The sequence below is a fragment of the Fringilla coelebs genome (assembly GCF_963513975.1).
Source record: "Fringilla coelebs genome assembly, chromosome: 7".
NCBI lineage: Eukaryota > Metazoa > Chordata > Aves > Passeriformes > Fringillidae > Fringilla > Fringilla coelebs.
In genome coordinates, this window is record NC_140035.1 from 36,534,860 (window position 1) to 36,562,475 (window position 27,616).

General features: G+C 48.9%; 1 protein-coding gene across 1 annotated transcript; it reads right to left on the reverse strand.

Moving 5' to 3' along the window:
- Window positions 1-3,637: 3,637 nt before the first annotated feature.
- ACKR3 (atypical chemokine receptor 3) lies at window positions 3,638-9,227 on the reverse strand. The gene is made up of 2 exons (XM_084209261.1): window positions 9,201-9,227; window positions 3,638-5,593 (listed from the first exon to the last, which is right to left on the reverse strand). The coding sequence occupies exon 2, from the start codon at window positions 5,564-5,566 to the stop codon at window positions 4,472-4,474; it is 1,095 nt and encodes a 364-aa protein (XP_084065387.1). The 5' UTR covers window positions 5,567-5,593; window positions 9,201-9,227; the 3' UTR covers window positions 3,638-4,471.
- Between the last annotated feature and the right edge of the window lie 18,389 nt (window positions 9,228-27,616).

A 27,616-nucleotide genomic window follows, 5' to 3' on the forward strand; every position in this document is an offset into this window, starting at 1 on the left:
TTTAAAATTTTTAAATTACAGCATTTCCTTTAGCTAAGGCCTTGAATGTGTTTCACATAATAAAAGCAAAGAGATTGAGACTTCTATGAAAAAAAAAAGAAAAAAGAATTGCTTTCAAACAGCAACTACCAAAGTGGAAGGAGGCCGATTTTTGTCGTGACAGTGGATGTTGGAGAGTCAGCCACATGTTTTAGACTTACAGCTGGCTTATCCATGCCAGGATCTTTGGGAGCCTGGTTTGAATCCCATGATGGCCCTGTAATGCAAGTTCTCTTGTGGGAGCAAGCTGCCATGGTTATCCTCCGCTGTGATTTCATCTCTGTGCTCTGGCTGATGTGGGTATTACTCTGCATTAGCCATGCAGATGCACATGTCGCCACTCACACCCGTACATTTGCACAGGATTATGGCTGAAATTCCTGATCCTGCTTCTAAAAAGCCCTATAAATCCCAGAGAGCTCCTTTTAAACCAGCAGCATTATCCTACTGTAAATCCGGGGTGCGAGTTGGAGCAGGCTCTGCCTCAGATGCTCTTCAGCCACACATCCTCACGGAGCAGGGAGGCTAAAAACAAACCCTGGGCTCTGCACACACCAATTCCCACACCAAAACCCATCCCCAGCACCACAGCCCTTCACTTTTTGAAGCAGCAACTCCACTCTTGTCATGGAGGAACTGTCAGAAAGAGAGTTAAGAGCTGGGCTTTGGCAGTGCTGCCCCCGCCCCCACGTGCTTCAATATTGCTCACAGCTGAGTTATTTCTTGCTTCTTAGGAATTTTAACTGGCTTTTATGCTCAGTGAACTCGTGAAAGGAGAGTACCTAAAGTCAGCAGCGCTGAAACCATGAATTAGCACTAGGAGGAAGGGGCCAGTTGGGTGTTTCTTGCAGTACATTATCTGCATAATGCCAGAGGAGCTGATTTAAAGTCACTGCGCTACACCTGAACGTCATTTATGGCTCATAAAAGGAAAGCTGTGTTTAAGGAACAATAAAGCAGCACTGCACTTTCTGTGGAAGAAGAGAAATAAAGCCTTTCTCACGGAGCAGATGCATTTTTATTTGCTCAGTGCCTGCCTCCGAGGCACGTGGAGATGCTTTACCAGAAAGCCCGAGAGTTAAGCAGGAGGACTCGCTCCAGGTTATGGATTATGTTTGATTTGTGCTCATTTTTCCAGCCAAGCCTTTACACTGTGAATTTGACCTCCTGGAAAAGGTAAGATCTGAATCCCCATGGACACCTGCAGCTGTCAGAGGAGCAAGGGAGATCCCCAGGCACAGCAGGGAGTAGAGCAGGGACCCTTCATAAAACAGAATCCCAGAGTCGTGTTGATGGTCTGGGAGGTCTTTTCCAACAAAGTCCAACCTGTGATTAATCCCCACCTTGTCACCCAGCCCAGAGCACCAAGTCCAGTCTTTCCTTGAACACCTCCAGGGATGGGGACTCCATCCCTCCCCTGGGCAGCCCTTTCCAACGCTTAACAACCTTTTCCATGAAGAAATTCTTCCTAAACACCCCAGGTTCCAGGCTCGGGACGTTTGGCCAAACAAAGTGACAGCAGCCATCACATCAATCACTCTAAGTCACAGTCCCCCCTAAGAAGACACCTATTTTCACTCACCTGCTATCTGCTGATAAATTCTCTCATTTCAGTCTCCAAGGAGTCCAGATGCACACTTTGGTCTCAGTGCAAACACCAGCTGGGGTACTGTGTCACACAGGAGAAAAGCTTCCTAGAGCACAGACAAGTTTTTAGCTATTACACCACATAATGCCAGTTTGATTTTTGAGACTTTTGAGCATGAAACCAAAGTCCTAATGAGAAATACACAATTACAAACTCCATCCCTCCTGCCCCTCTGCATTGTCCTGCCCTCCACCCATTCCCCATCCTCTGCCCACCACCCCCCTTCCCAAAGAGAAATGGCCACCTCGGGGCCACTCAGCAGTGCCAATCCCTGGAGAGGGTTTGGAGAGAGGATTGGAAGGTTCCCACTTCCCAAACTGCTGGTGTAGGGGTGCTGCCTCCCAGCTCCACTTGTCCTTTTGAGGCACAAGGTGAGTCCTCAGCTCCAGGTTTTCCCATCAAGGAGCTGGAAAGGATCCATGTGTGCACAGTACTGACAGCAAGGGTCATGGTCCTGACCTTTCCCTGCTCCCTGTCTGACCCTGCTTTTGGAAAAGGCACCATCACACCACGATTCACCTCCCTGAGGAAGAGGCCTGGAGACTTTATCAGTGTGGTTGAAGCAGCAGGTCTGCAGGATCTCCCCAACACTCAGCACCACCCGGGCTCTCTGCAGGCCTGACGCCGCTCTGTGAATACCAAACTGCAGAGGTAAAGAAAAAAAAAAGAAAAAAGAAATTCTGTGAGTTTCTGTCAGTGTAAAGCTACAGCACCACGTGAGAACAACCCACTGCCTGAGAGGGAACCTGAACTGAAACAATTCTGCTGCTCTAAAATGAAAAACACCCCGCAGGGGGACAGGAGCAGGATGCCAGAGCTGTATCCAGCCCCTCTGGGGAGGACACCCAGCTGCACACAGGGATGCTGAGGGAAGGGAAGCAATGCCCAGCTAAAGCAGGGGATTGATTTCTCAGCATTAACTCATTTCAAGTGTCAGCACGAGGGAGAACTTCCCTTGCAGCTCTGCAGCAGCTTAAGGTTAACAGCTAACTCAAAATACTCAAGATGCATCAGCACAAAAAGCTACGCCTGCACTCCATGCTGACAGCTTCCCTGCAACCAGAAATCCTTTTTCTTTTGGGATTTCTCCCCATTTGGGAATGGACTAGTGCTTTTTTAGCAACACCAGTATGAGGAAGGAATGGCAGCCTTAACATCTGTTTTTATAGGACGACCTTTGAGGAGGCAGTAATGAAACGAGTAGAGAGAAATAAAATACAGTCATTCCCAGATTGTTTGGCTGCTGGGATGGCAGAGGGATGAGGGCATGCTTGGGTTGAACAGGAATTTGAGTGTAGCACTGCCCAGGAGCAGCAAACACGGCTGGGAGACATCACTGATTTGACATTAAATACCTTGTCCTGAGGTGAACACCACCACGATTCAAGTCCTGTGCTGGCTTAGAGCTCCACTTGAGGTGTCCCACAGCGCCTGGATCTTGCTCCACTCGGACACCAGGGCGCTGTAAATCCACACCAAAGGGAAGAAGAGATAAAAAGGGATTTAGTGCTGTCAGGACTGCTAACCCCCCATTCCACAGCCAGCAAAAAACCACAGAGGGCTGAACCTGGATTAGTCCAAATATCCACTCCATCTGCACACTTCTGTATTTTCCTTCCCCGTGTTTATTTCTAAGCTACAAACACAGCTTTTCATCAGTCCTCGCAGCTTTTACCTCATAAATCCATCACTTTTACCTTCCCCACCAGCACAGACCCACTCCTCCCACCCCTTCCCTGCTCACCATGCTCCAGCGCCATCTCCCATTTCTCTGTCAGTTCTTCCTGGCCACCAAACACCTGGAAAACTCTGACTGACCCATCTGCTCCTGCACCAAAGGACCGAGATGGCCTTGAGATCCCTCCTTTTGGCTTTATTTTATTTTTACCTGAGGAGAAGGCTGGCAAGTCAAACCACTGGTAGGCACAGGTTTTGTTTTCTTTTTCTCAGATCTTTATTTTACAAAAATAACTTACAAATAGAGACAACTCTCAGCAGTAAGGTCACTCACTCTGTGCAGGAGGATACAGCCTGGTGAAGCAGGGGTGTAGGAGTTAAGGACTCTGACAATACTGTTAATTTTAACATGATGGCAGCTATATTACACTACATATATTTCATGCTCCAGCATGTGGGTGTGACACCACATAAAGCCATGGTCCATAAAGTGTGCCAGCCAGGGAGGATGCTCCCAAGAGATTATTTCCATCCTATTTATTAGCATCCTCTTGGAGCCAAACGGCCACCTAACACTCAGACTACAGCACTCTGGATACACTCATCAGCAATATACTTCAAATACATGATAAAAATATATTTAACTTTCAAATACACTTGTATAAGGTACACCAAAGAGGCAGAAAATAAAGTCTCAAGCTTTTAAATACAACACACTATATATATAAACATACACAAGGAGACAAGAGGGAATCAAGATGTGGAAGGAGAAGCTTATCCATGTTACCTATGGTACACAATGGCTTTGTCTGCTAGGAATTAATTTCCACTTGCATAGCGTTGTTGAGGAGTCCACACTGGGCTAGGAGGAGAAAAGGTTTTAATTTTGGTACCACTTCCACTTTGCAACTGATCCTACTCTTAAATTACACTTTGTCCTCTCTCTTTTGTAGGCTGGAATTCACGCCACGTTCGTAACAAGCACATTGAAAGGAAGGGGTAAAAAACAAAAAAACCAAAAAAACAACAAACCGTAACACACACACACACAAAAAATAAAAACACATCAGGTCAGAGAGTCAAGGAAGTTCCTTTCTGAGCTTGCAGTCATTTGGCATTTTGCTCCAGAGCTGAGTATTCTGCTTCTGACACTCTGGAGGCATCGATGAGTTTGGTGAGGCCGGTTTTGGCAGAGTACTTGAAAATGAAGGCTTTCATGAGCTCGTATCTGTAGTTGCGGTTGATGAAGCTGTACAGGATGGGGTTGACGCAGCAGTGGACCAGCGAGAAGCACTGAGTGATGTGGAGGGTGGCGTAGAGGAAGTTCTCCATCTGGCAGCTGATGGGGATGAAGTGAAGGCTGTAGAAGATGTCCAGCAGGACGGCCACGTGGTAGGGCAGCCAGCACACCAGGAACACCACGACGTAGGAGAAGATGATCTTCCCGTTGCTCTTGCGCTCCTGGTCGCTGGAGGTGGAGATGCTCTTGGCGAGGAGGAAATAAAACACGGCGATGACGGGAAAGGGGATGAGGAAGCCCAGCACCACGGAGATGAGCTCCATGCCAATCAACCACTCCTTGAAGCTCTCCTCGGGGTAGACGGGCCTGCAGTAGGTCTCGCTGTTGGAAGAGACCGTCTTGAGGTAATAGGTGTCCGGCAGGGAGGCGGAGAAGGCCAGGAGCCACACCAGGATGCAGATGCAGCGGCGGATGATCTTCTTCTTGCGGCTGCTGGAGTTGGTGAAATAGGCCACCGAGAGGTAGCGGTCCACGCTCATGCACGCCAGGAAGAAGATGCTGCTGTACAAGTTGATGGAAAAGATCAGGTGGGTTATCTTGCACGTGATCTCCCCCATGTGCCACTGGTTGTGCTGGACGAGCGAGACCACCCACACGGGCAGGGTGATGACGACGCACAGGTCGGCGATGGCCAGGTTGAAGATGTACAGGTGGGTCTCATAGCCGGTCATTTTGGCCTGCAGGTTGACCCACACCACCACCGAGTTGGCCACCAGGCCTATGACGAAGATGAAGATGTAGAAGAAGGACAGGGTGTAGAGCAGGGCGCTCTTGTTGAGCGTGCCAGGGCATGTTGTGGCGTCCACCGTGATGCACTCGCCGTTGCTGCACGTCCAGTTGATCTCCGTCAAGTTGGCGGACTCCAGGAAATCCAGGATGGAAGTCAAGTCAAGCGCGCTCATGGTCGCTCGGGTTGGAATTCAAACGACCTAAAGGCAAAACAGGATTGAAAGAAATGACGTAAATTACGGAGCTATTTCTGCTGCCGTGTCACACCGGGACGCGCCGCTTTAGTAACATCCTGCTCCTGCCAGGCGCCTCCCACCAGAGCACTCCGTGGAGTAAAACAACCAAGACACTCAGCAAAACTCATCTGCTAGACAAAAGAGGAGCAGCACCAGATTTCGTGTGATTTTATTCCTTTCTCTTCCAGCTCACATCTGACATCATCAGGTTGGCTATCGTCCCCGGGTGTGAAATCTGCAAAGTACACCGTGGCCAAATAAATGTCAGGCGACTAAATCTGTCTCCTCCGGCAGAAATGATGCTCCTATCGCTTTCAGCAGGGGAACCTTTAAGCCATTTCATCTGCACTCCCTCAAGCACAGTAGAATTGATCTGGCTGATACATGGTACCGTAAAACATTTACCACAGGCTCTGGTCAGCATCTTGTCAAGTCGTACAGATGAATAAAGTGGAAGCGGGGAACTAAGGGGCTTTGTACTCCTATCCAAACTTAAATTTAAATTCTGCTCTGTTCTCCCTCCCTCCTTTTTATTTTACAAAGTATCCCCTGCATTTAACAATCATTACACAGCATTGAGAAACGAAAAAAAAAACTCTGATTCTGACTGCTGAATAGATCTGCTGGTCTTAAGTTTTCTTTTTAGAAGAGTGCTTTGATTTCAAAACACTCCCCCAAAAGCTGGCTCCACAACTGCCTCCTTTCCACCCTTTTGCTTTTCTACATCTACTTTTGCTGCCTCTTCAGTGCTTTTTTCTACCTGCAGGCAGTGGACAAAGCAACTTGTTAACTTCCTCACCAGCAGAAAGAAAAGGCCCTTAATGGCTCACACAAAACCCCAAGTGGGGCTGCTAATTGCCCTTGTGCTTTTCGGGAGGTATAAAAATGCTGTCCCTCTCTCTGGGACCCTCACAGGACCCTCAGTACCACCCACAGGCCTGTGCCCACGATGGCCAGGCCAGTTTTGGAGCACAGGATCCAGCCTGGGATGTGCCAAAATAAAGCTGCAGAGGTGTGTTCCCAAGGGATGCATCCTTGTTCCCTCAAGGCTCCACCTGAGCTGGACCATCGGGTCAGCCAGCCCACCCATGGACACATCCAGCATCCCCAACAATGGTCACCTTGCTCTTCCCCATGACCACAGCCCCACAAAGGGAGGGACCAGCCTGGGGCAAAGCCAGTGTGGCCAAGTGACCAGAGAGCAAAGGGGATCTCCAAATATCCCTGAGCCCACCAGAGGATCTCCTGGTAGGATTTCCAGGAGCACAGAGTGGGGGGTAAGCAGGGAAGAGCTCGGATGTGTTGAATACCCTCTTCTCTCAGCCCTTTTCCCCAAAAAGGGAGACACAGCACCTCTCCATCTGCACAATCAGCTCTTCCTAAAGCTCCCACCCTCCTGCCTGTCAGGGACAGAGGCTACGGAAGAGAAGGGAGATAAGGGGGGAGATTACCCGAGAGGACTCAAGGCACTATTGTCCCAGCAGAGGGGAAGCTGGTGGCACTAACAATGAGGGGGGCCCTGCACACATTCACGGGAGATCAAATCTCTCCACAAACAGGCCCAAATTGGCCCGTGAGGAGAGCTGGCCTACGCCTTTCATCCTGCTGGCCTGACGAAAGACGGAGTGAGACTCAAACCAAATCAAGCACGGATTTTGCTAAAACACTGGCTAAAGAGGGAGCTGAGCCAGTGGCAGCTCTCCATCCTAGGACAGCCGATCCTGTGCTCATCTCGGGAAAGCAGAGAGTGATTTAACCCACACTATGCAGGGCAGAAAGGCTGATCCACCCCCCAGAGCTGCAGGCAGCAGGGCTGGATGCTTCCCCTGGGTGTTCACCCCAGGGCTGCAAGTGGTACAGAGGGATGGGGCTCCTGCCAGACCTCACCCAGGATCCCACTGCATTCCCAGCACGAACACTTTCCAAGCCTCTCACACACCATCCCCAAGTCCCTGTACCTCAAAACTCTGCAGCAATTAAAGCAAACTCCCTAAAAGCCACAAAACTTCCAGCCCCATGGCAAAGGCCACCGGCTCCTGCTGGTATTTGGGGGCAGCAAGGAGAGCACAGCAGGAGGAACACCCTTGCTACCCCCCTGACACCCCACAGAAGAAGCATGGTTGGGCTTCTTTGGAGAGGCACATGGTCTAAAACAAGAGGAACAGGCTCACTCCACATCCCAAGACCCCACTTCAGGACAGGACCGTGACCACCCAGCACATACCTCCCGGAGATGAAACTCAAACCTGGCTGAGGGGTGTCAGATTCCGACAGAGAGGCAGCACCAAGGCAGCAGAGAGCCCTCGAGGCTGGGGCTCACACCAACGCTGGGGACACCGCGGCCACCACAGCCGCAGCTGGCGGCTCAGAGCCACCCTGGGGATGTCAGGGAGCGCGAAGGATGCTCGGGCCGGCCCCAGCCCGCCGGGCGCACGGCTGCTGCACACATACACACACACACACACACTCACACACACGTGCATCCATCTGCCTGCGTCTCCCGCGTCCCCAGCGCGGCAATAAAAACCCGACACCGAGCCGGCCTCCCAGGCTCCAGTCCCGCCGGGGAGGAGGGCTGTGCTCGCAGATTACAGCCCCACGAACCGGGCTGTAGTCTGGGATTAGCGGCTGTAACCGGAGCTCCGACTGCCACCCAGATTAGCTGGGAGGTACGGGGGGAACCCAACAGACAAACTCAATAAAGCCACTCCGTGCTCCTAAAAAAGCACCTTCAGCGCTCTCTGCAGACAGCAAAGCATCCAAAAAACTCCTGAAGGAAGCCGGGACTGCAATTTGTGTCCACGGCACTGCAAAACTCCTGCAGGCCATCACCCCTTCCTTCACCTGGCAGGCACATGTGCGGAGTCCAGTCGCTGCTAGTTCACAGGGCAAGAAGGAGAAACGCACCCAAAATCCTGCTCCAGACGCCCAGAGCTGTCCCTGGAGCCGACGCAGCCTGCAGCATTGCACCCTGCCCGTCCCACAAAGCACACCGGCAGCAGCAGCCCTGCCTAGGAGGGCAGCCCGGCACGGCAGGGCGGTGTCCAAGCCCTCAGCAATGTGGGGAGCCTCCCAGAGCATCAATCCTGCGCTCAGCCCTGCCTCCCGACTGCTCAGCGCTGCGGGCAAGCGGCGCTCGGCCCTTCCCTTCCCCGAGGGAGAAGCCCGGAGCAGCCGGGACGGCCGGGCGGGCTGTCAGCCGCACACCCTCACCGCGCCCCGGCTCTCCAGCGCGGGGAGGCGGCCACCGCAAGAGGACACCCGTGCCCGCAAGGGGCTTTGCGAGCCCGAGCCCGGCACATTCAAACTCTCCGGCAGCTCCGAGCTGAGGACACAAACAACAACCGCAGGGCAAGGAGCGGAGCCGAGGATCGCACCTGGGCGCGCAGGGGCACCCGCAGGGGAGCGGCGGCCGCTCCGAGCTCCCGCAGACCCTCCCGCCGCGGGGACACGCAGGAGAGGCTCCCCCCACCCCGTGCGAGCCCGGAGGGACGCGGGGGAGGCTGCAAGCGCTCAGGGGAGCGAGCCCGGGTCCCGCAGCCCCGCGGGGCTCCCCTGGTGCCGCCCTTACCTCGGGGCCTGGCGGCAGCGCTGCCCGAGCCAGTGAGCGCGGCCCCGCCGCCACGGCCGCTTATATCGGCCGTGAGGGGAGCCCGCCTCCCGGGGGCGGCTCCGGCGGCACGGCTCCGGCGGCACGGCCCCAAAGGCCATCGGCCCGGCCCCGGCTCGGCCCCACGGCCCTTCGGCGCGGCCAGAGAGCGGCTCAGCACAGCCCCGGATCGGCCCCAGAGCGGCCCGGCCCTGCCCCGGCTCCGGCCCCGCCCGGGGAGCGAGGGGTGCGGGCAGCCGGGAGCGAGAGGGTGATACCGGCACGGGGGGAGAAAAGGGGGAAAGGGAGGAGAAAGAGAGAGGGAAAAGCGGGGGAAGGAGAGAAAAAGAGAGAGAGAGAGAGAAAGAAAGAGAGAGGGGGAAAGGGAGAGAAAAAGAGAGAGAGAGAAAGAAAGAAAGAAAGAGAGGGGGGGAAGGGAGAGAAAAAGAGAGAGAAAGAAGGGGAAAGAGAGAGAAACAGAGGGAGAGAAACAGAGGGAGAGAGGGGGAAAGGGAGAGAAAAAGAGAAAGAAAGAGAGGGGGGAAAGGGAGAGAAAAAGAGAGAGAAAGAAGGGGAAAGAGAAACAGAGGGAGAGAAACAGAGGGAGAGAAACAGAGGGAGAGAGGGGGAAAGGGAGAGAAAAAGAGAAAGAGAGAGAGGGGGAAAGGGAGAGAAAGAGAGAGAAAGAGAGAGGGGGAAAGGGAGAGAAAGAGAGAGAAAGAAAGAGAGAGGGGGGGAAAGGGAGAGAAAAAGAGAGAAAGAAAGAGAGAGGGGGGAAAGGGAGAGAAAAAGAGAGAAAGAAAGAGAGAGGGGGGAAAGGGAGAGAAAAAGAGAGAAAGAAAGAGAGAGGGGGGAAAGGGAGAGAAAGAGAGAGAAAGAAAGAGAGAGGGGGGGAAAGGGAGAAAGATGGAGGGCAAAGGAGAAAATAAAAGAGGAAAATGAGAGAAAAAAGGGCAAAGGAGAGCAAAAGCAGAAGAAAAGAGGAAAAAGAAAAAGGAGAAAAAGAATCAGAGGGGGGAAATAAGGAGAGGGAAAAGGAGAGAAGAGGAAAATGAGAGAAAAGGCAGAAGAAAAGAGGAAAGAGAAAAAGACAATTGGAGGAAAATAAGGAGAGAAAAAGAGGGAGAAGGAGAGGAAACGAGAAAATGAAAAGGAGAGAAAAAGAGAGCAATAGAGAGGGAAAAGGGAGAGAAAAAGGAGAGAAGTAGAGAAAGAGAGAGGAAAAAGGGACATAAAAAGGAGAGGAGAGAAAAAGAGAAATTAGGGAAAAAGGAGAGAAGAAAGAGGGCAAAGGAGAGCAAAAGCAGGAGAAAAGAGGAAAAAGAAAAAGGAGCAAAAGAGAATCGGAGGAAAAAAAGGAGAGAAAAAGAGGAAAAAGGAGAGGAAAAACAGAAGAAGAAAATAAAAAGGAGAAAAAATAAATAGAGGGAGAAAAAAGGAGGGAAAAGGAGAGAAAAAATAGGGAAAGAGGAAAATAGAAAAAGAGAGGGAAAATGAGAAACAAAGAAAAAGAGAAAATAGAAAAAAGAGAGAAAAAGAAGAGAAGGAAAAAGAGAAAGCAGAAAAAGGCAAAGAGAGAAAAGTGAAAAAAAGGTGAAAAAAGAGAAAAAGAAAATGGGGGGGGGAAGGGAAAAGAGAAAAAACGTGAGAAAAGAAAGATGATAAAAAGAGAAAAATATAGAAGAAGAGAGAGGAGGGGAAAAGATGGTGAAAGAAGGGGATAAAAAAAGGGGAAGGAAAGAAAAAATATTTTAAAAGGTGAAGAAGCATAAAAAAAATTATGTAAGAGGGGAAAAAAAATTAAACAACATGTCTTGTTTTCTATATTCATTTGCTTTTTCCCTGCCACAATAAAGCATTGAGATAGACAAGGCAAGGGGAGGCAGCAGATCTCACCTCTGCTCCCTCCCCAAGGGCAAGAAAAACTAATGCCAAGGAAAAGCAGCAAGAAGCCAGGGAGTGACTGACTCCAGGTGAAAATCCCCTTCCTCACATGGCTCCTGCATGGTGTGGGAATCAGAAAAAATAGAAACTTCAACAGACACTGAAGAGTTTGATCTGCAACCTTGGAAGAAGCTTAGATTAATGTGAAAATAAAGTACACAGACATTAGGCAGAAAAATCATAAACTTCTGTTTCTATAGTTATAAGGAAGCATATGCCTTAAGTGTGAAACTGTGTTGATAAGAGAGTGAAGGTTTATAATGTAGGGGTGTCATTTTAGAGAGTAACTAAGAGTTTAGAAGTTTTAATGTAGGGGTGTCATTTTATAGAGTAACTAAGAGTTTAGAAGTTTTAATAGAAGTGTGTGTGAGTTAGAAGCCCAAAGTGTCCACAGTGCAGTAGAAATAGGTAAAAGTGATAGGTTAGAAAACCAAAATAAGCCCTGTGACAACTGTCTAGTAGTTTAGAAAGTTATACATTACCTTGTAACGAAGAAACTTGTGACTGCTGCTCCTTTACAATCTCACAGCCTCTGAGACTGATGTTTATCTGAGCAATAAATTGTTCTTAGCCCAGAAATAGTTCCATCCCTTTATTAGAAGCAGCAATTCTGAGAGAAACAGGAGTCAGTCAGGCTGTGTGTCCCAGGGAAGTGCTGGGGTGATGTCCATCCACCTGCCCAGCTCTCAGTGGCACTGACAGCTCCCAGGGGTCTCCTCCTGGCTGCTCCCAAAACACCAGCTGAGCTCAGCCCCCAAACCAACCTACAGCTCCTAAATCACCTCAGCAGGGCTGAGCCACTGCCCAGCCAGCACAGGCAGCTTAGCTGATGCCTCTGAACCATGACCTTTTGGAAGATGCAGCGCTCAAGTTTAGCCCTTGGACCTGCCCCCAGAAAGAATGTACTTTGTTTCCCAAAAACTACATAATCCTATATCCACAGGCAATTAACAGGACAAGGAGAAATGCCTTCAAACTGAAAGAGAGCAGGTTTAGATGGAATATTGGGGAAAAAATCTTCCCTGGGAGGGTGATAAAGCCCTGGCACAGAAAAGCTGTGGCTGCCCCATCCCTGGAAGTGTTCCAGACCAGGTTGGATGGGGCTGGAGCAATCTGGGATATTGGAAGGTGTCCCTGCCCATGGCAGGGGGTGGCACTGGATGGGCTTTGGGGTCCTTTCTGTTTTGGGTGCCAGGGAACAAGAACAGAGGGATGAGTCTCCCACCATCCCATGTATTGTATTTGTGGGGTCCCTCATGGCAGGAAGGAATGATGAATTTGATTCCATGTTCTCAGAAGGCTAATTTATTATTTTAGGATACTATAATATATTAAAGAATACTAAACTATACAGAAAAGATACTTACAGAAGGCTAAAAAGCTAATAATGAAAACTCGTGACTTTTTTTAGAGCTCTGACACAGCTTGACTCTGCTTGGCCAATGAGTAAAAACAACTCACAGCAGAAATTGTTTACCTGTTAGTAAACAATTTTTAAATACATTCTAAAAAAGTAAAACACATAAATCAGATAATTATTGTTTTCCTTTTTCTCTGAAGCTTCTCAGCTTCCCAGGAGAAAAATCCTATGCAAAGGGGTTTTTCAGAAAATATGAATGTAACGCCCATGGATGGAAAGGGTGGGATGTAAAGTGTCTCAGCTCCCTTCCTGACCCCCACTCTCCCTGGGTGAGGTCCTCCCAACTTCACAGCTGTTGGTGAGCAAAGTGTTTCAGCATCTGCTTGAATTCCGAGTGCTTGCCCAAGTCCATGGATGTTGGTGGGATTGAAACACAGTGATGTCAGAGAGTGACAGGATTAGGTTTAAAAATAAGCAGGGACTGAAGAACTTGGCTAAATCAGGCTCTGAAAATCCTAGGAAAAAAAAAAAAACCAAAAAACAAAACTAAAGGAACTCTAGCAGCACTCTGATCACTTGGCTAAAAAAGCAGGTGGAGCGGTCGTGCCTTACTTGGCGTGCCAGAAAATAACATCAAAAAGTGCAAAGTCTTCCACAGCTCTCCAAAAATACCAGCCAGCACCTGGAACCATGTTGTCATCTTATTGCAAAAGTTCCGTGCTTCTTGGGGATTTCTCATAGGCAGCTCCTCACAGCACTGACTCTTTCTTCTTCACAGCCAACAAACTCCAACTCTCTTCACAGCACAACCACCAAACTCCATCTTCTCCTCTGCACAATCTGCACAATGCAAAAGCAACTCCCTAGAACAGAGCAAGGAGAGCTGGGAACCTCAGATCAAATCAGCAGAAGGTCGAGCTGCTGCCTGCTCGCCATGATTAATTGGTGTCTGCCACCAATCCAAGCAGGTGATCCAAGAGATCAGGTGATGGCAGATTGCAGCTGCTGTGGCCAGCAGCTCCTCGGAGATGCAGCTGTCCAGGTGATCCATCACTTATTGAAATGAGACAGGCTGGGAGAACTGGGATTGTTCAGCCTGGAAAACAGAATGTTCTGGGGAGACCTTAAAGCGCCTTCCAGGGGTTCCTGAAATGCCTGAAGGGATTCCAAGAGTGCTGAAGAAGGACTTTGGATAAGGGGAAATAGCTTCTCACTGGCAGAGGGTGGGGTTAGGTGAAAGAGATCCTTCCCTGTGAGGGTGGCTGCCCCTGGATCCCTAGAAATGTCCAAGGCCCGGTTGGACATGCCTTGGAGCAAGCTAGGACTGTGGAAGGTGTCCCTGCCCATGGCAGGGCATGGAATGAGATGAGCTTTGAGGTCCCTTCCAACCCAAACCATTTTATAATTTAGGAAAGCAAAGTTTTGCAGTTTTCACCCTGTTATGGAGGAGTCTGTGACAACATGTCAGTGTTGGGTAAAATGCAGCATTGAAAGCCAGATCATTATTTAACTGCTTTGGTTTGCATTTATGTTTTGTTTAACTGTCTGAACTACATCAATATGTTTTTTTTTTTCTCCAAAAGTTTTTACTAATGGGGGTAGGGGAGAGAAAAAATCCTGAATTCCTCCCAGTCCTCGCAGCCTTTCCCTATTGACTTTGGGAACACAGGCTGAAAGCACCCTCCCTTTCTCTTCAGGCTTCCCTTTCCAGCTGGGAGGCAGATGGAAGCTGACACCCAGCCCTGCCTACTCAAATCAACAGAGAAATTAAAAATAAAAAGTAAAAAACTCCAGTTGGCAGCTTTGAGTGCTGGGAAGACACAGGTTTGGGAATGAGAGAGAAGGCCAAGAAAGCAAAGTGCAGATTCTATTGGGTGGGGGAGCATCCTGATTGCACAGCAAGTATGGGAATGGGACAAAGGGGAAACATTTCTTTAGTTGCACAAGAGAGGGTTTGCGTGCAGCAGGAGCGAGGTGGGAGCAGCCTCACACACACACACAGAGAACAGTGCCAGGAGCTCAAACACCCACCCAGCCATGCCAAAACCCAGCACAGCCCTGGAGGAAGGCAGGCTGGGATCCATGAAGTGTCCAAAGGGGAAGCCCAGCCTCCTGTGCTTCCTCCTTCTGCCAAGAGAGCCAGCCCTGTGTCCTCTCGTGGTCATGTTCCTCGCTGCATTGCTGGGATGATGGATGGATGGATGGATGGATGGATGGATGGATGGATGGATGGATGGAGGAATGAGCCCCTGTGCTAACAAAAGGAATAAATAGATGGCTGTGTCAGGAGTCACCTCTGAAACGGCAGCAGAAAGGAAACGAGCGGCGCGTTTCCAGCAATGCTGCCCAGCTTCACTTCCCCCAGCAGCAGCAGGGAACAATCAGGGCATTTGGTGCCAAACCCTGCCTCCAACAGCATCAGCAGCCTCAGGGAAGCCCCAGGGTTGCTCTCCTGTCCAGTCTGGAACAGATGCACGATGAGGAAGGCAGGAGGAAGAGAGCAGGGAGAAGCAGCCTCCCACTGCCAGGCAGGAAAAGTTCTCGTGCTCACAGGAAACTCCAGGAAACCAGAGTCCTCTTCTGCACAAGGATGGAGCGAGCCAGAGGTGCCCCAAGCTGAGGAAGCTGCTCAGGGGGTGGGAAAGGCAGGGCTAGAGAAACTGTGGCAGAAAGAAGCTGACCTCTTAAAAGTGGAGAAAGAAGGAAGAGAAGTGCACAGAGAGGCTGCCAGGGCAGCCACAGCCCATCCTAGGGCAAGGCTCCTGCTTCCCCTAAACCACTAAACCAAGCAGTAAAAGAGAAATCACAGCTCAGGACTTCCCTTCCTCCTCCACAGCACCCACCCATTAGTTCAAAGGTTCATGAAATATTACATTATTATTGCAAAAAGTCACTCAGGGGCTGGTTTCCATCTCTGCTGCAACTCCGAGGCTGCATTTTCAGCTTCAGCACCACAACAGTAAGGACCACATTGAAGAGGAAGATTTTCCAGCATAAAGCTGAGCTTCTTGGAGTGTCACAGGCCTGCAGCATCTGTGGCTTGAGGCAGCACACACTGAAAGCTTTGTGAAAAGCTGCCGGGAGGGATCTGTGTTTTCCAGGCCCCGTCCGGCACAGGGATGCTGCCGTCAGCTCTCGCCTCCTGACAAGTGATGGTGAGCAGCTCTGATTCAGAGAGACAACTCAAAGCACACAGTGCTTCACGTGGCCCTTTTCAGCTGGGCCACCCAGGCTTTTAACTATTCTCTGGCTTTGTCCACTCAAAGACAGAATCACGGAGTTGTTTAGGTCAGAAAGTGCTTCCGAAATCATCGAGTCCAACCTGTGACCTTGTCACCCAGCCCAGAGCACTGAGTGCCACATCCAAGCATTCCTTGGACAGCCCCAGGGATGAAGGAGAGACAGACAGCAGGAGAAAGGTTTAAGGTCTTGTACACCTGCATGGCAGGGCATTTTCTGTCAATCTCAGCAAGCTTTCCCAAAGCCAAGCAAAGATACAGCAACAATTCCAGCAGGATCCGCTGAGGAAAGGGCTGGCAGAGCAATCAATTTGCTATTTTCAATGTAATGAGAGCTTTCAGGAGAAATCAATTGGTGGTGGAATTAGGAATATGACCTGTGTAGCCAGTAATTATAGAAGATGGGTCTCCCCTTCACAGTTCATTTCCATCTTACCCTTTCCACTAAATAAAGGTGTTACCAATGGATGTTATTTGCTGCTTCTTAATCTGCTGTCAGAGGCATTACTGCCATTTATTTGAGGGCCTGCCAGAATGTGACCATGAGGAGGATAACATCAAACCCTGAGCCAGAAATCCTGCCTGGAGCAGCTAAGCAGGCAGCAGAGAAGATTTTTTCAGAGACACTGATTTTTACATAAACATTATTCAAAAGCTTCTCCTGTCCTCAGAGCGCGCTCTCAGATTAGCAGTGAGATGTGAACATGGCAAGGGTAGGTTTTGACAGGAGCCATGCCATGGAAATCTGCATCAGCAGCAAGTGGCAGGCTGGGGACAGAGAGAAGAAAGCAAAGAGCTGGAATTAGGATGATGGGATCCCCCCCACCTTCCCTTGCTTCCATGGGAAAGAGCCCTGTAGGTGTAAAACAACTAAATGTTACAGGCCGGTAAGAAATAAAAAATTCATTAAATCGTAAATCTTTTGGAAAGGGGATCTACTGGGGAGATTATATTCACTTCTCACGGACATATTAATTCAACAGTGGCATATCATATTGTTCTCTGCAGGGGAAAAAAGACATATTGTTTTAAAGTCTGATTTTTAGAGCAGTCCTTGAGGAAGGAAAGCAAATATAATCTTGGCAAGGAAAACCGAGTGCACGAGCACTGAGGAAGGGACATTAAACGCAGGGCCCAAGTCCCAGCTGCTGAAAGTCAGCATGGTTTGACTGCAGTTCTTGGAGCTGAGCCCGTGCATGGGAGCTGAGAGTGAAGGTCACCTCCATTTAGCCACAACTCCTTAAAAATGTTAAGTAAGTGAACAAAAAGGGTAATTTTTTACTGTGAACAGTCACTGTTTGCCCACCAGCAAACAGGTGAGAAGACAAAGACATTATGGCTGCTTTCATTTGATGTTTGGTGGTTGGGAACTGTCTGGTCATCTCTTTCTGCACTGCTTCTGGCTCAGCAGGGGAAATTGCCAAGCTCTCCTGGCTCTCAGTCCAGACAGACACTCAGGATTTGAGGAGAACTCAGTAGCCACCTGCAGAACACGGGCTCTCCAAAGCCCTGCTCCAGCTGCTTCCCAGTCTAGGCTCCCTACATGCCCGGTCTCCCTTCTCCAGGAGGCTCCAGTGGTATGTGCCAGATGCTCCTGCTGCAGATCCAGCCCCATCTCCTGCCTAAATTGCATCACATGGAGGCAGATATTGCCCTGCCTCCCTGGAGAGACCTTTCCTGGCAGACACCTTGCACACAGCGAGGTCTCCTCACAGAGGCAGTTCGACAGTGTGGGGTGGGACTGGCTGCAGGCCCCCTTCCACAGCTACGGTCACACTCCACCTTTGGCTTCCCACCTGTCTCCTGACCACACAAATTTTGTGTTCCTTTGAAAGAGGGGCATCCCTGCTGCCTTTTTTGCTCCCTGCCTGTCTCCTGGAGCATATCTTTCCTCAGGGGAAACCTGTGGATTGTAGAAAAACACCTCAGGGAGTAGCTACAGCGTCGCCCTGATTTTTTAGGGTTTTCTAAGCCTTCTGATGTTGACGTTCTTGTAACGAACTTTCTCGCACACTTTCTGCAAACAACTCATTGTTTTGCACTCTTTTATAGAAGAAGAGAAATTTGACAGACTGTTGGTTCGGCCAGTGTCATTGGAGAGATGGCACTGTCACCCTCCAATCCACTGTCACTTTTAGACATGTATAAATGTTAGAATCAGAAATGAAACGTTCCCTTTGTTCCTCACCTTCAGAGCAGCGGTGCGCCCTTGTATTCTTTCGTGTCCTGTAGTGACACTACAGGAAGGTTTCCAGCAGACACACAACTCAGTGCACAGTAACTGCTCATGCCCACGGCCTTCCCCTGTGCTGCCTCACCACCCAAAGGAGTTTATTCCAGGGGAACAAGGGGAGAGCACAGCCTAAGCTCCCCACACAAGACAGCAGGGACCGCAGAGCGGCTCTTGCGCTATGAAACAATCGGTGCCTGTTTGACCCCGTCACACTCTCAGCCAGCTCAGGCACAGATAACCCAGCCTGAGCCATCAGAAAAGATGGGATTTGCTTATCACTCAGACTGCACGGACTGCTCTGCCCGGGAGAGCTCACACATGCAAGCTCCTTCCCTTTGCCTGGCTCTCACACTGACAGCTTCCCCAGCATCCATCCCAACGAGGTGTGAAATTTGAAGCATCACCAAAGTGCACACGGGGCTGTTCCTAGGTAATTACACGAGCAGATAAAGTAAAAAAGGGCTGATGAATCATTAACCACGAGCAGGCAGAACAACAAAAGCAGTGCACCCGAAGCACAAAGACTCTTAATGCAGCATTAAGTCAGCTGGACCTCAGTTGTGTATTTGCCATGTGGATTCAATACCTCCTTGAGATGGAAAACAGGAATAAGGCCCTATTTCTTTCCACACCTGGGCCAGGCTCCTGGTTGAAACAGGCAGTTCATACCAGCCAAACACTTACACATTTAATTTCTGTTGCTGAGGTCCTTAGCAATGGCTTTAGGTTCAAGGCACACTGGCCGCAGCTCATAGCCCAAAACCATAGCAAGCCAGAGAGTTGTTAAACTACTCAAATTATCCAATGTGAGCATGGGAAGGAGGCAATGTAGGCTTTAGCTTCTGTCCAGGGCCCCTGGAAACTTAATCCTAGCTGATTACACCATTTCTTTTCTTTTTTTTTTTTTTCATAGAAGAAATAAACAGTCTTTTGTACCAAACATAAGGCTGCCTTATTTTGAAGGAAGATTTATCACCCAGGCTAAATCCAAGAGTTCATTCTGGTTTTGTCCCAAATCTTCAAAGCAGTGTTTTATACTTCATGACACAGTATTGGCTGGTCCTGCCTCTGTGCCAGGCAGCCTCCTAAAGACATCCCACTTTTCTTTATAAAAATAATAAAAGAATGCAGACCGTCTCATCAGTTGTTTAAAGCCTGCACAGCAAATTCCACACAGGCATGTCAGAGCCATGCAAACACATCCATAAGGACTGGCTTCCCTGCAGGCCACAAACACCAGCAGTGTGTTGGGGCTTGGAGTGACCTGAACTAGTCAGAGATGTCCCTGCTTTTGGCAGGGGGGTGGAACAAGATGAGCTTTAAGGTCCCTTCCAATCCAAACCATCCTGAGATTCCGTGGTGTGACAGTGCTCAGTGGAGGGAAGTGACTGATGGGTGACAAAATAAGCTGAAATAAGGATTGCTCAGTGCCTTCCCTGCACCAACAGGGGCTCTGTTGTACTGAGCTGAAACCTTGAACTCATTACAATGTCACTCTGTCTCTGGATCCCATATCCTGTGGGGGAATCTTCTGGGAATGTATTTTGGTTCAGACTTGGGTCAAGGAGAGTTGACTTGACCTGAAAATAAATCCAGGCGATCTCGAGCTGAAGAGCCATTGACTACTGTTTGCAATACAATAAAGTGAGCAGATCAAACTGGGCTCAAAGCCAGGCTTAACATAAATCCAGGCAAAAGGGGGAACAAGAAGATGCATTCAGCACCACGACAAAGGGGACATTTTTTACATTGGCACAGCTCAGAGCAGCGACTGAAAAGCGCTTCCCAGGCAGCATTTTTACTGTCCCATATGGTGTGTGCTGCTTAGCTGTGCTGGTATCTCCAACAGACTGCCAGCCAGATAAGAGTTACACCACTTGGATGTGTGTGAAAAAGAGGTTGTGGGATTTATTTTTTTTTTTAACCATTTTTAACGTCACTAGCAGGAGTTCCTCTGCTTGCACACAGGGCAGCTTTTGTGAGAGGTATTTTATATGGATCCCCAAGGAAGGGTCTCAGTGGCCAGGCTCTGAGCTCTGTTGTGTGCACGTGTGTGTAATAACCCTCTGCAGCTTTTGGTTTGCAGTCCAGGTTGTACTCACTGCAGCTCCAGGATGAAATCTTCTGCTGGCTCACTGTACCGCTACCTTCACTGAAGTTAGCCTTTCTCCTCTTCCAGGAGCTGTCAAAATGTTTGTTTTGATCCAGCTGATAATTCCCAGATCCCTGCCCACACTTCAATACATCCTCAGAAAAAGGGGACATCCCCCCAGCTCTCCTCCTTCCCAGGTCTCAGCTCCACAAGCAGCAGCTTGATCCACCAGCTCTTTGCCCACAACACAAACCCCACTCAGAAAATTTTCCAGCTCCTCAATGAGGCTGGTTGTCCAGCAAGCACTCAGGAGGATCCTCTGCCCAGGATTCAGAAATTTGCCCATTTTCCCAAAGTTCCAACTTCACCAGCAAAGCTGTCCCACAAGGATCTAATGAATGCATCCTCCAGAACAAGCTGTGGGCAATGAAAACATCTAGTGATGCTTGGACATCACCTTTTTCTGTCCCTGCCAAGCCTCCTCAGAGCTCTCCTAGCACAAGCTTTTACACATTTCCAATCTAGAGCAGCTGGTTCATCTCTGGATAAATATTAAATGGAGTTTAGTCCTTCTGCTGGCATTTATTATCCATTCCATTTTACAATGAGGAGCTGGTCAAATCCCAGCCTTCCCAGACAAAACCAGCCAGGGTAGCTGCTTTCAGGAGATGAAGGCAGCCTCTGTGGGAAGACATGAGCACCACATTCCTCATTTGAGTGCAACTATTTCTAAACACAGCTCAGGGAAAGCTGCATATTTATTTATTTTATTGCATTAAAACCCATTTTATTAACCAACTGGTACTTTAATGTGGATGATGCCTTTGTTTATAAAATAAATTATGCCGTTTCCTCGCATCTCCCACTGTGATTGCACGATTCCTGGTCAGATTGTATAATGTTTGATCTAAGAATGTATAAACTCCACTAAACAAAGCTGCAATAGAAAGTTGAATAATAAGTCGAGACTCCAACCTCTCTCAGGGAAAAAAAACAAAAAAAAAAAAGGTGAGTTTGACAAAGTAACATGCTGAGAGAGCCTGGGAATCTTTCTGATGGAATAAAGTATTTTAAGAGGGGCTGAATATTCCAACTCAGCATTTCCCATCTGCGCCTTCTAAAAGTGACAGGAACTTCACTCCTGACTCAAGCAAAATCTTCACAAATTGGGATTTCTTTTACAACTGTGTGAAAATTAACACTTTCACTTGCAATTAGCAGCATCACAGCCCTGCTCACACTTTTGCTGCAGAAAGAAGCTGCACATGAATATTCACAGCCAGGCAATGCCATCTCGAAGAAACCAGTGCTGGGGAGGGCTTTACCTGTCTCTCCTTCAGACAGAGGAAAGGCACAGATCAGTCTCCCCACGGGGGCTTTGCAGGTAGTTGCCACTGCTCATCTTGGAGAGCTCTGGGACAATCATGGAATGGCTGGAAGGGACCTCAAAGCCCATCCAGTGTCACCCCCTGCCACGTCAGGGACACTTCCCACTATCCCAGGGTGCTCCAAGCCCCATCCAGCCTGGCCTTGGGCACTGCCAGGGATCCAGGGGCAGCCAGAGCTACTCTGGGCACCCTGTGCCAGGGCCTGCCCACCCTCCCAGGGAACAACTCCTTCCCTATATCCCATCTAACCCTGTCCTCTGGCAGTGGGAAGCCTTTCCTCCTTGTCCTGTCCTAAATGTCCTTTGTTATTTTACTTCTCACCTGAGAAGAATTTGCTCTGCTGATGAAGGTCTAGGCATTATGCACGTGAAAACTCGACTATTTTTTAATGGACACATCTTTCCTTCCCAAAAAATACCCATCATCACAGTAGCTGAAGTTCTCAACCCCTCTGTGTTTGTTTGCAGGACCATCTTAACACTCCTTTATATAAGTCAGTTTCACTTAGAACAGCAAAAACAGGAGCAAAACCAACCCTGGAGATTTTCCAGCCATCAAGAGAGGTCCCAGCAAGAAGACCTGCCCAGTCTTTATCCATGACCTGCCCCTTCTCTGCTCAGGTGCCAAGTGCATTGCAGCCACAGTATGAGAGTCTTTTCTGCACAGCTCACACCACTAAAACCAGCTGGAAAAGAGGGAGAATTATTGATTTTAATATCATAAACTTGACATAGAGGGAGTTAAGCAGCTCTTTTCAATGCAGCAGTCTTCAAAGCAAAGCTGCGGCTATTTCAAACCCATCTTTCCTGACCAGTGCAATAAAGGCTGAAGAAGCACAAGAAATGTAGGAAAGGGAAGGCACTAAGGAGGAGGAGGTGGGAAAAACTCCAGTACTGCCTCATGGATAGCCCCATTTCAAAGCACACTGCTTGTGGCCAAGCAGTGAAAGCCAAAATTATGAACTCAGTTACCCACCAGACCTGGAGCAGAAGCTCTGTCTAGAACTTTAAAAATCCGAGTGAAATGTCATTCCTTGGTGGTGTTCCATCCTCAAGCCAGTCTGAAATCATCCCCAGGATCTGATGGGAGTTTCCATGACATCCTGAAGAGCCACAGGACGCCCTGCTGCACCCTTTCCAGGAAGGATGGGCCCATCCTCTCCTTTTTCTGCAGGACCTTCCCTTTCCAGGGCTTGCTCCTGCACCCTTCAGCTGCACCAAGGCACAAAAGATTTAAAAAGTGCCCATTTCCAGAGAGAAAAAGGAGGTTCCCCGAGGCTGCTTTCCACTCTCTAAACAGCCAAAAAGTTGTTCTTCACCAGAAAAGAAATCTGGAGCTGATCTGAAGCCCATCAGTGGGAAATGGTGGAGCCCTTGCTGTCCTCAAGGAAGCCAGGAGAGCGGAAAGCAGAGAGCCACACTCCTCGGAGCTTAAAATATTTACTTAAAACTGGATGCCAGGAAGGTGAACTAAAATAATGCTTGAAAAGACAGAGTGGCTATTTAAGGGATGGAAAGACAGATTGTAATTATAGGGTCATGGGATAAATTTAACATGGCTCATCTGAAACAAACTGAGAACCGATTAGGCACCCAAAATGAAACAAACACCTCTAAGTCCTTTATTAACTCTTGCTTGGAGTAGCAGAGGAAATTCAGTTTTAAAAGCAAATGCCTTCTCACTTTGCAGAGAATTTTATAGGGATGAATCAGGTACTAAAGTTCTTGCCAGCAGTTGTTTTGCTTGGCTGCCTTAAAAGCAAACAAATAAACAAACCAAAAATCCCCAAACAACTCCTTGATTGAAACTTCAGGCTAGTCCTGGAAAACTCCCAGCCCACCAGTAGAGCTGCTGGGGAGTGTTCCAACAGCGAAGCTTTGGGCAGAAGAAAGGTTTTCTGCCGAAAAAAAAAAAGTTGAGTTTCACGGACATATCGTCATGGAAATATTTTCAGTTTTCCAGCAGGATAAAAACTGAAGGAACAACATCTTAATTTTCAAGGTTAAGTCATCGTTTGGTCTAGATCAGCTGCTGTTCCCCACCCTTTGTGGGTGAAGCTTTCTGCTGGAGTTCCCTTAACATGATTCATCCAACCCTCTCCCAGGAGAGACATTGCTTCCTTGGCATCCCTCCTGTATCCTGAGAAACACAGTCCCGCCAGAGGAGAATGGAGGCAGCTGCTCCAGGCTCTTGCACAGAAACAGGAGGACTTAATCATGCTCTTGACACGAAAAAGAAAAGGATACATTTGGTTTTGAACCAAGCTGCAGTGATGAGTCAAGCACAGCGCTGCAATCAGCACACACCCACCGCTGCCTCCAGAAGAGAGGCAGGGTAATTTATGGGTTACTACAAGCAACCAGGAGACAGCAGGATTGCCACCAGGCCAGCTGCCACCTCTGCCAGTCCCTCTAAATCCTCTGGATCCCCCAACAAGCCATGAATGGCCAGATGGATGAAAGAGAGAGCAAAAGGCACTTCCAACCATTTTGCAGGACCTTCTCTCAGCAGCCCACTGTTGAGCAAGAGGCCCACACATGATGACTGGTCTTACAAAACAGACATTACACACGCTCTCGGGGCTTTCCCAGGCTATCAAGACATTTTGGCTCATCCTTCAGGACTTGGCATGAAGTACTTAGCACAAACAGGTGTTTGGGTAGCAGGGATGGCTGGCCATGAGAGGGCAAACATCTGGTGCCCATGATCAGAGCAGTTCCTCGTGCCTTGGCCACGCTGGCAAGTCAGAGCAAACCAAAGATGGATTTAGGGTAGTCCCTGGCACTCAGCATTGGTGTTTGCACAGAGCAAAAGGTGCTGATCACTGTGTTTGGGCTGGAACCATCAGTAACTCCTGGGACTGCCCAGGAGTTCAGGGCAGGTCAACACGCCCTGAACAATTCCTGTGCTCCAGAGATCAACGCTCAGCAGTGACTGGTGTTTACTTCATACCTGAGTTATACGACCACTGTTAGTTCTGCCTCAGCTAATTTAAGCAGACAGGGGTATGCTGATGGTATCTCAACCCCTCAAGACTTGTTTTGTCAAAGGACCCCCACGCCCTGCCTTACCTTCAAGGATTTGCTGGCATTCAGCCTGGAGGAGCAGTGAGCTAGAAACCCCAACATGGAGCCAGAAATAAATATTCCTCTCTGTTTACTCACTGAATTGCAGTCTCTGGGCCTTCCCACTCAAGGAAAACTTATCTTTGTAAGATTTCAACCAGCATTTACATCCCCATAACAAATCCACACAGAACTTGAATGAGCCAGATTAAATGGCTACGAGTGTTTTTGAGGTCATTGAAGTCAACAGAGCAAATTTCCTGTTGGGCTTCTCTCAAATAATGTAAAACAAAGCCATTTATTTACTCTCAAAAAGTATCTGGGATGACATAAGCCTGCTCTCACCAGCAAGAGGCAAGTGGGGCTTGTAATCCCTTGCATACATTTGGTCATTGAGGTCTTCCCTGAGTTACAAGTTGAACTTCATACTTTGGGACAGCTGCTTTTGGAATCCTTTAGGACCTGATGCTACCAGCTCTACATCCAGCCTATCAAGTATGTAAACAGAAACAACACTGCTGAGAGTGAACAGGATTCAAGAAGCAAAATTAACATGTTTAAAACCTTTTCAGGTGTTTCAAACCCGCCACATAGGTTCAGGAAATTCTGAGGCTCATACCTACCTTCTTTTTCTCCTTCCTGCAGGTAGTGTGGGGGTTTTCATGTGAGCCTGGTACTTGTCAGTGCCATCTGTAAGGACCCTCATTCCTGGATATTCACCAATGTTTTATTGCACAGCTGAAAAATGTGAGAAGGAATAAATTATGAAGCATCTTGAGCAATCATGCATTCCCATGAGGCACTTAAGATACTTTTAGAAAAAATGTACAACTACATTACAAAGCCCCTTGTTCTTCAAAGTGATGCTGATGCTGCAGAAAATGATAAATCAATACTGCAGAAGGCTTTCAAAACTGCTTGTTCCTTAGGGTTTATGAAGGGGCTGTGATGTCCAAGTTAAACGTAGGGGTTGTGTGCCTCCAAACCTATGTTCTTCCCTTCTGTGGGCTTTAGGCTGCCAAATCAAATGCAGGAATAGCTTCAAAAAGTGTTCAGAAGATGTAGGTGCACCCCAAGAAGCTGAGACATTGTGCCTGCTCTTACAGACACAAAGCCATCTGAAGTACTGAGGGGCAGCAAAGCTTTGACACACGGAGAGTCACAAGCTGCTGGTGACACGGAGCTATTGGCAGCTGCCCAGCTCATTATGCCCAGCCATCCTTTGAAGGCTATCATTCTGTGGAACAGAAATCAATACCCCACACACTGCAGCGAGCTTAGCCCGGGGCTGGGACATTGGATCACCGGGAAAGCAAGGAAGGGGAATGCTGGGAGCAGGATAACGCACAAGGAGAAAGCACAGCCTCGCCTGATCCTGAAATATGGAGTGAAAAGGGGGAGCCAGGAACACAAAACCTTCGTGTTCCTGCTGCAGGGAGCCTGGTTTGTGGTCCCTCCACACACAGGCAGGTGCTGCTGATGGGTGCTTGCCATCACCCTGTGTGGCCAGGCTGATGTCGTCAGCCCCGTGTCAGACTGAGGGCTCTTACAAACGCTGCCTCCGCTCCAAACCCACCATCACCTCCCACAAAAGCACTCCTTTATCTTCACAACATCGTCCCAAATTGCACAGGAAACACACCTTCCAGGGAAGCATTTTAATACTGATCACCCCTGGGGATCTGTGTCAGCAATGGATGAAGAAAAGCTCTAAGCACATCCGACAGGATCACTGTTGTCCAAGGCTTTGGATCTCTTTGTTGCCCTATCAAGACACGGCTCCGACCCGCTGGGCTCGTACCCCTCAATGCCAGGAGCTGGCTCCAGCTGCTTTTCATCGCTGTCTAAGAAATTATCACAGGAGACTTCATGCAATTAGGCCTCAAAAATGGGGATGTCAGTCCTCCAGGGGAACTAAGCCTGCTTCATGAAAGCCACTTCAGCCTTTGCTTTCACTGCACAAGGTGTTTTTTTTACCCTGAGGATTTCTATCAAAGCGAGACACTAGTCAAGACACAGCAAGCCACTGTAGTTTTTACCTCTTTGTAGCTTATCAAGGTGAATGTCAGTGGAAAAAAAAAAATTTAAAAATCTCAGAGGTGACCAGGCACAGAGATGGCCATCTAAAGTTACATACTTTGGTACAAGAAAAATAAAAAACCCACCCCTCTGTTTTTAGTAAAAGCAAACCTGGTCTGTCTCAGCGCCAGGACTCCGTTCAGAAATCGGCGACGGGAGCGTAATGAGCTGCACAAAGGCAGCCCTGTCACACCTCGCTGCTCCTCCCTGCAGACTGAAACCTCTCTCAGGATCCTTGGCCTGCCTGAAGGCACCTTCCAGCCCCCATTCCCAGTGTCCTGGTGCCTGGCCTGGGGAAGGGTGTGTTTCAAGGCCATGCTTCTCAGGGTGGCCCCGGCGTCTTGCAGGATTCAAGGCACGGGCTGCAAGCTGCTGGTCCTGCACACAAGGAATGCCAGGGGAGGATGGATAGGGATAATATTTGTTCTGAATGTGCGTGCTTCAAACCCAGCTGTGCAAACAGAGAAAGCAAGGAGAGGTATCTCTGGTGAAGGCCAGCTCCGTGTGGATGGTGGATGAAGGAAATTCAAGGCTTGGATAGCACACTCCTTTTTCCTCCTCCATCCATTCCCGACCCTCCCTGATCTCTGCAGTCTCTCAGCTTGGACACAAATGTGGGGCATCCCCAGAATTAAAAGCCTGCCATGTTATGATTGCTTTAACTAATCCCTGCTGAAGCCAGGCTGGTGCACTTGGCATGTTTAACCCACCTGGACCAGAGCTCCAATCAAGGTGATGCTCCCGTCTCAGCAGCCCACGTTGAAATCCCAAGGCTGACAGGATTAAGGAGAGGAGACAGGAGTTGTCACTTCACCACTTCCCTTAGCATCTTCCTCTGAAGAGCTTAAGGCTTCTTACATGGCCAAAACGTCTCCTGCATTTTCTCTGGTCGTGAAAAGCAGCAACAAATTGAGACAAGGTGAAGAACTAAAGCTTTCAAAAGTTGCAGCTGATATTCCCACTAGAGAGATCCAAGCTATTCCCAAAAGGGAAACAGT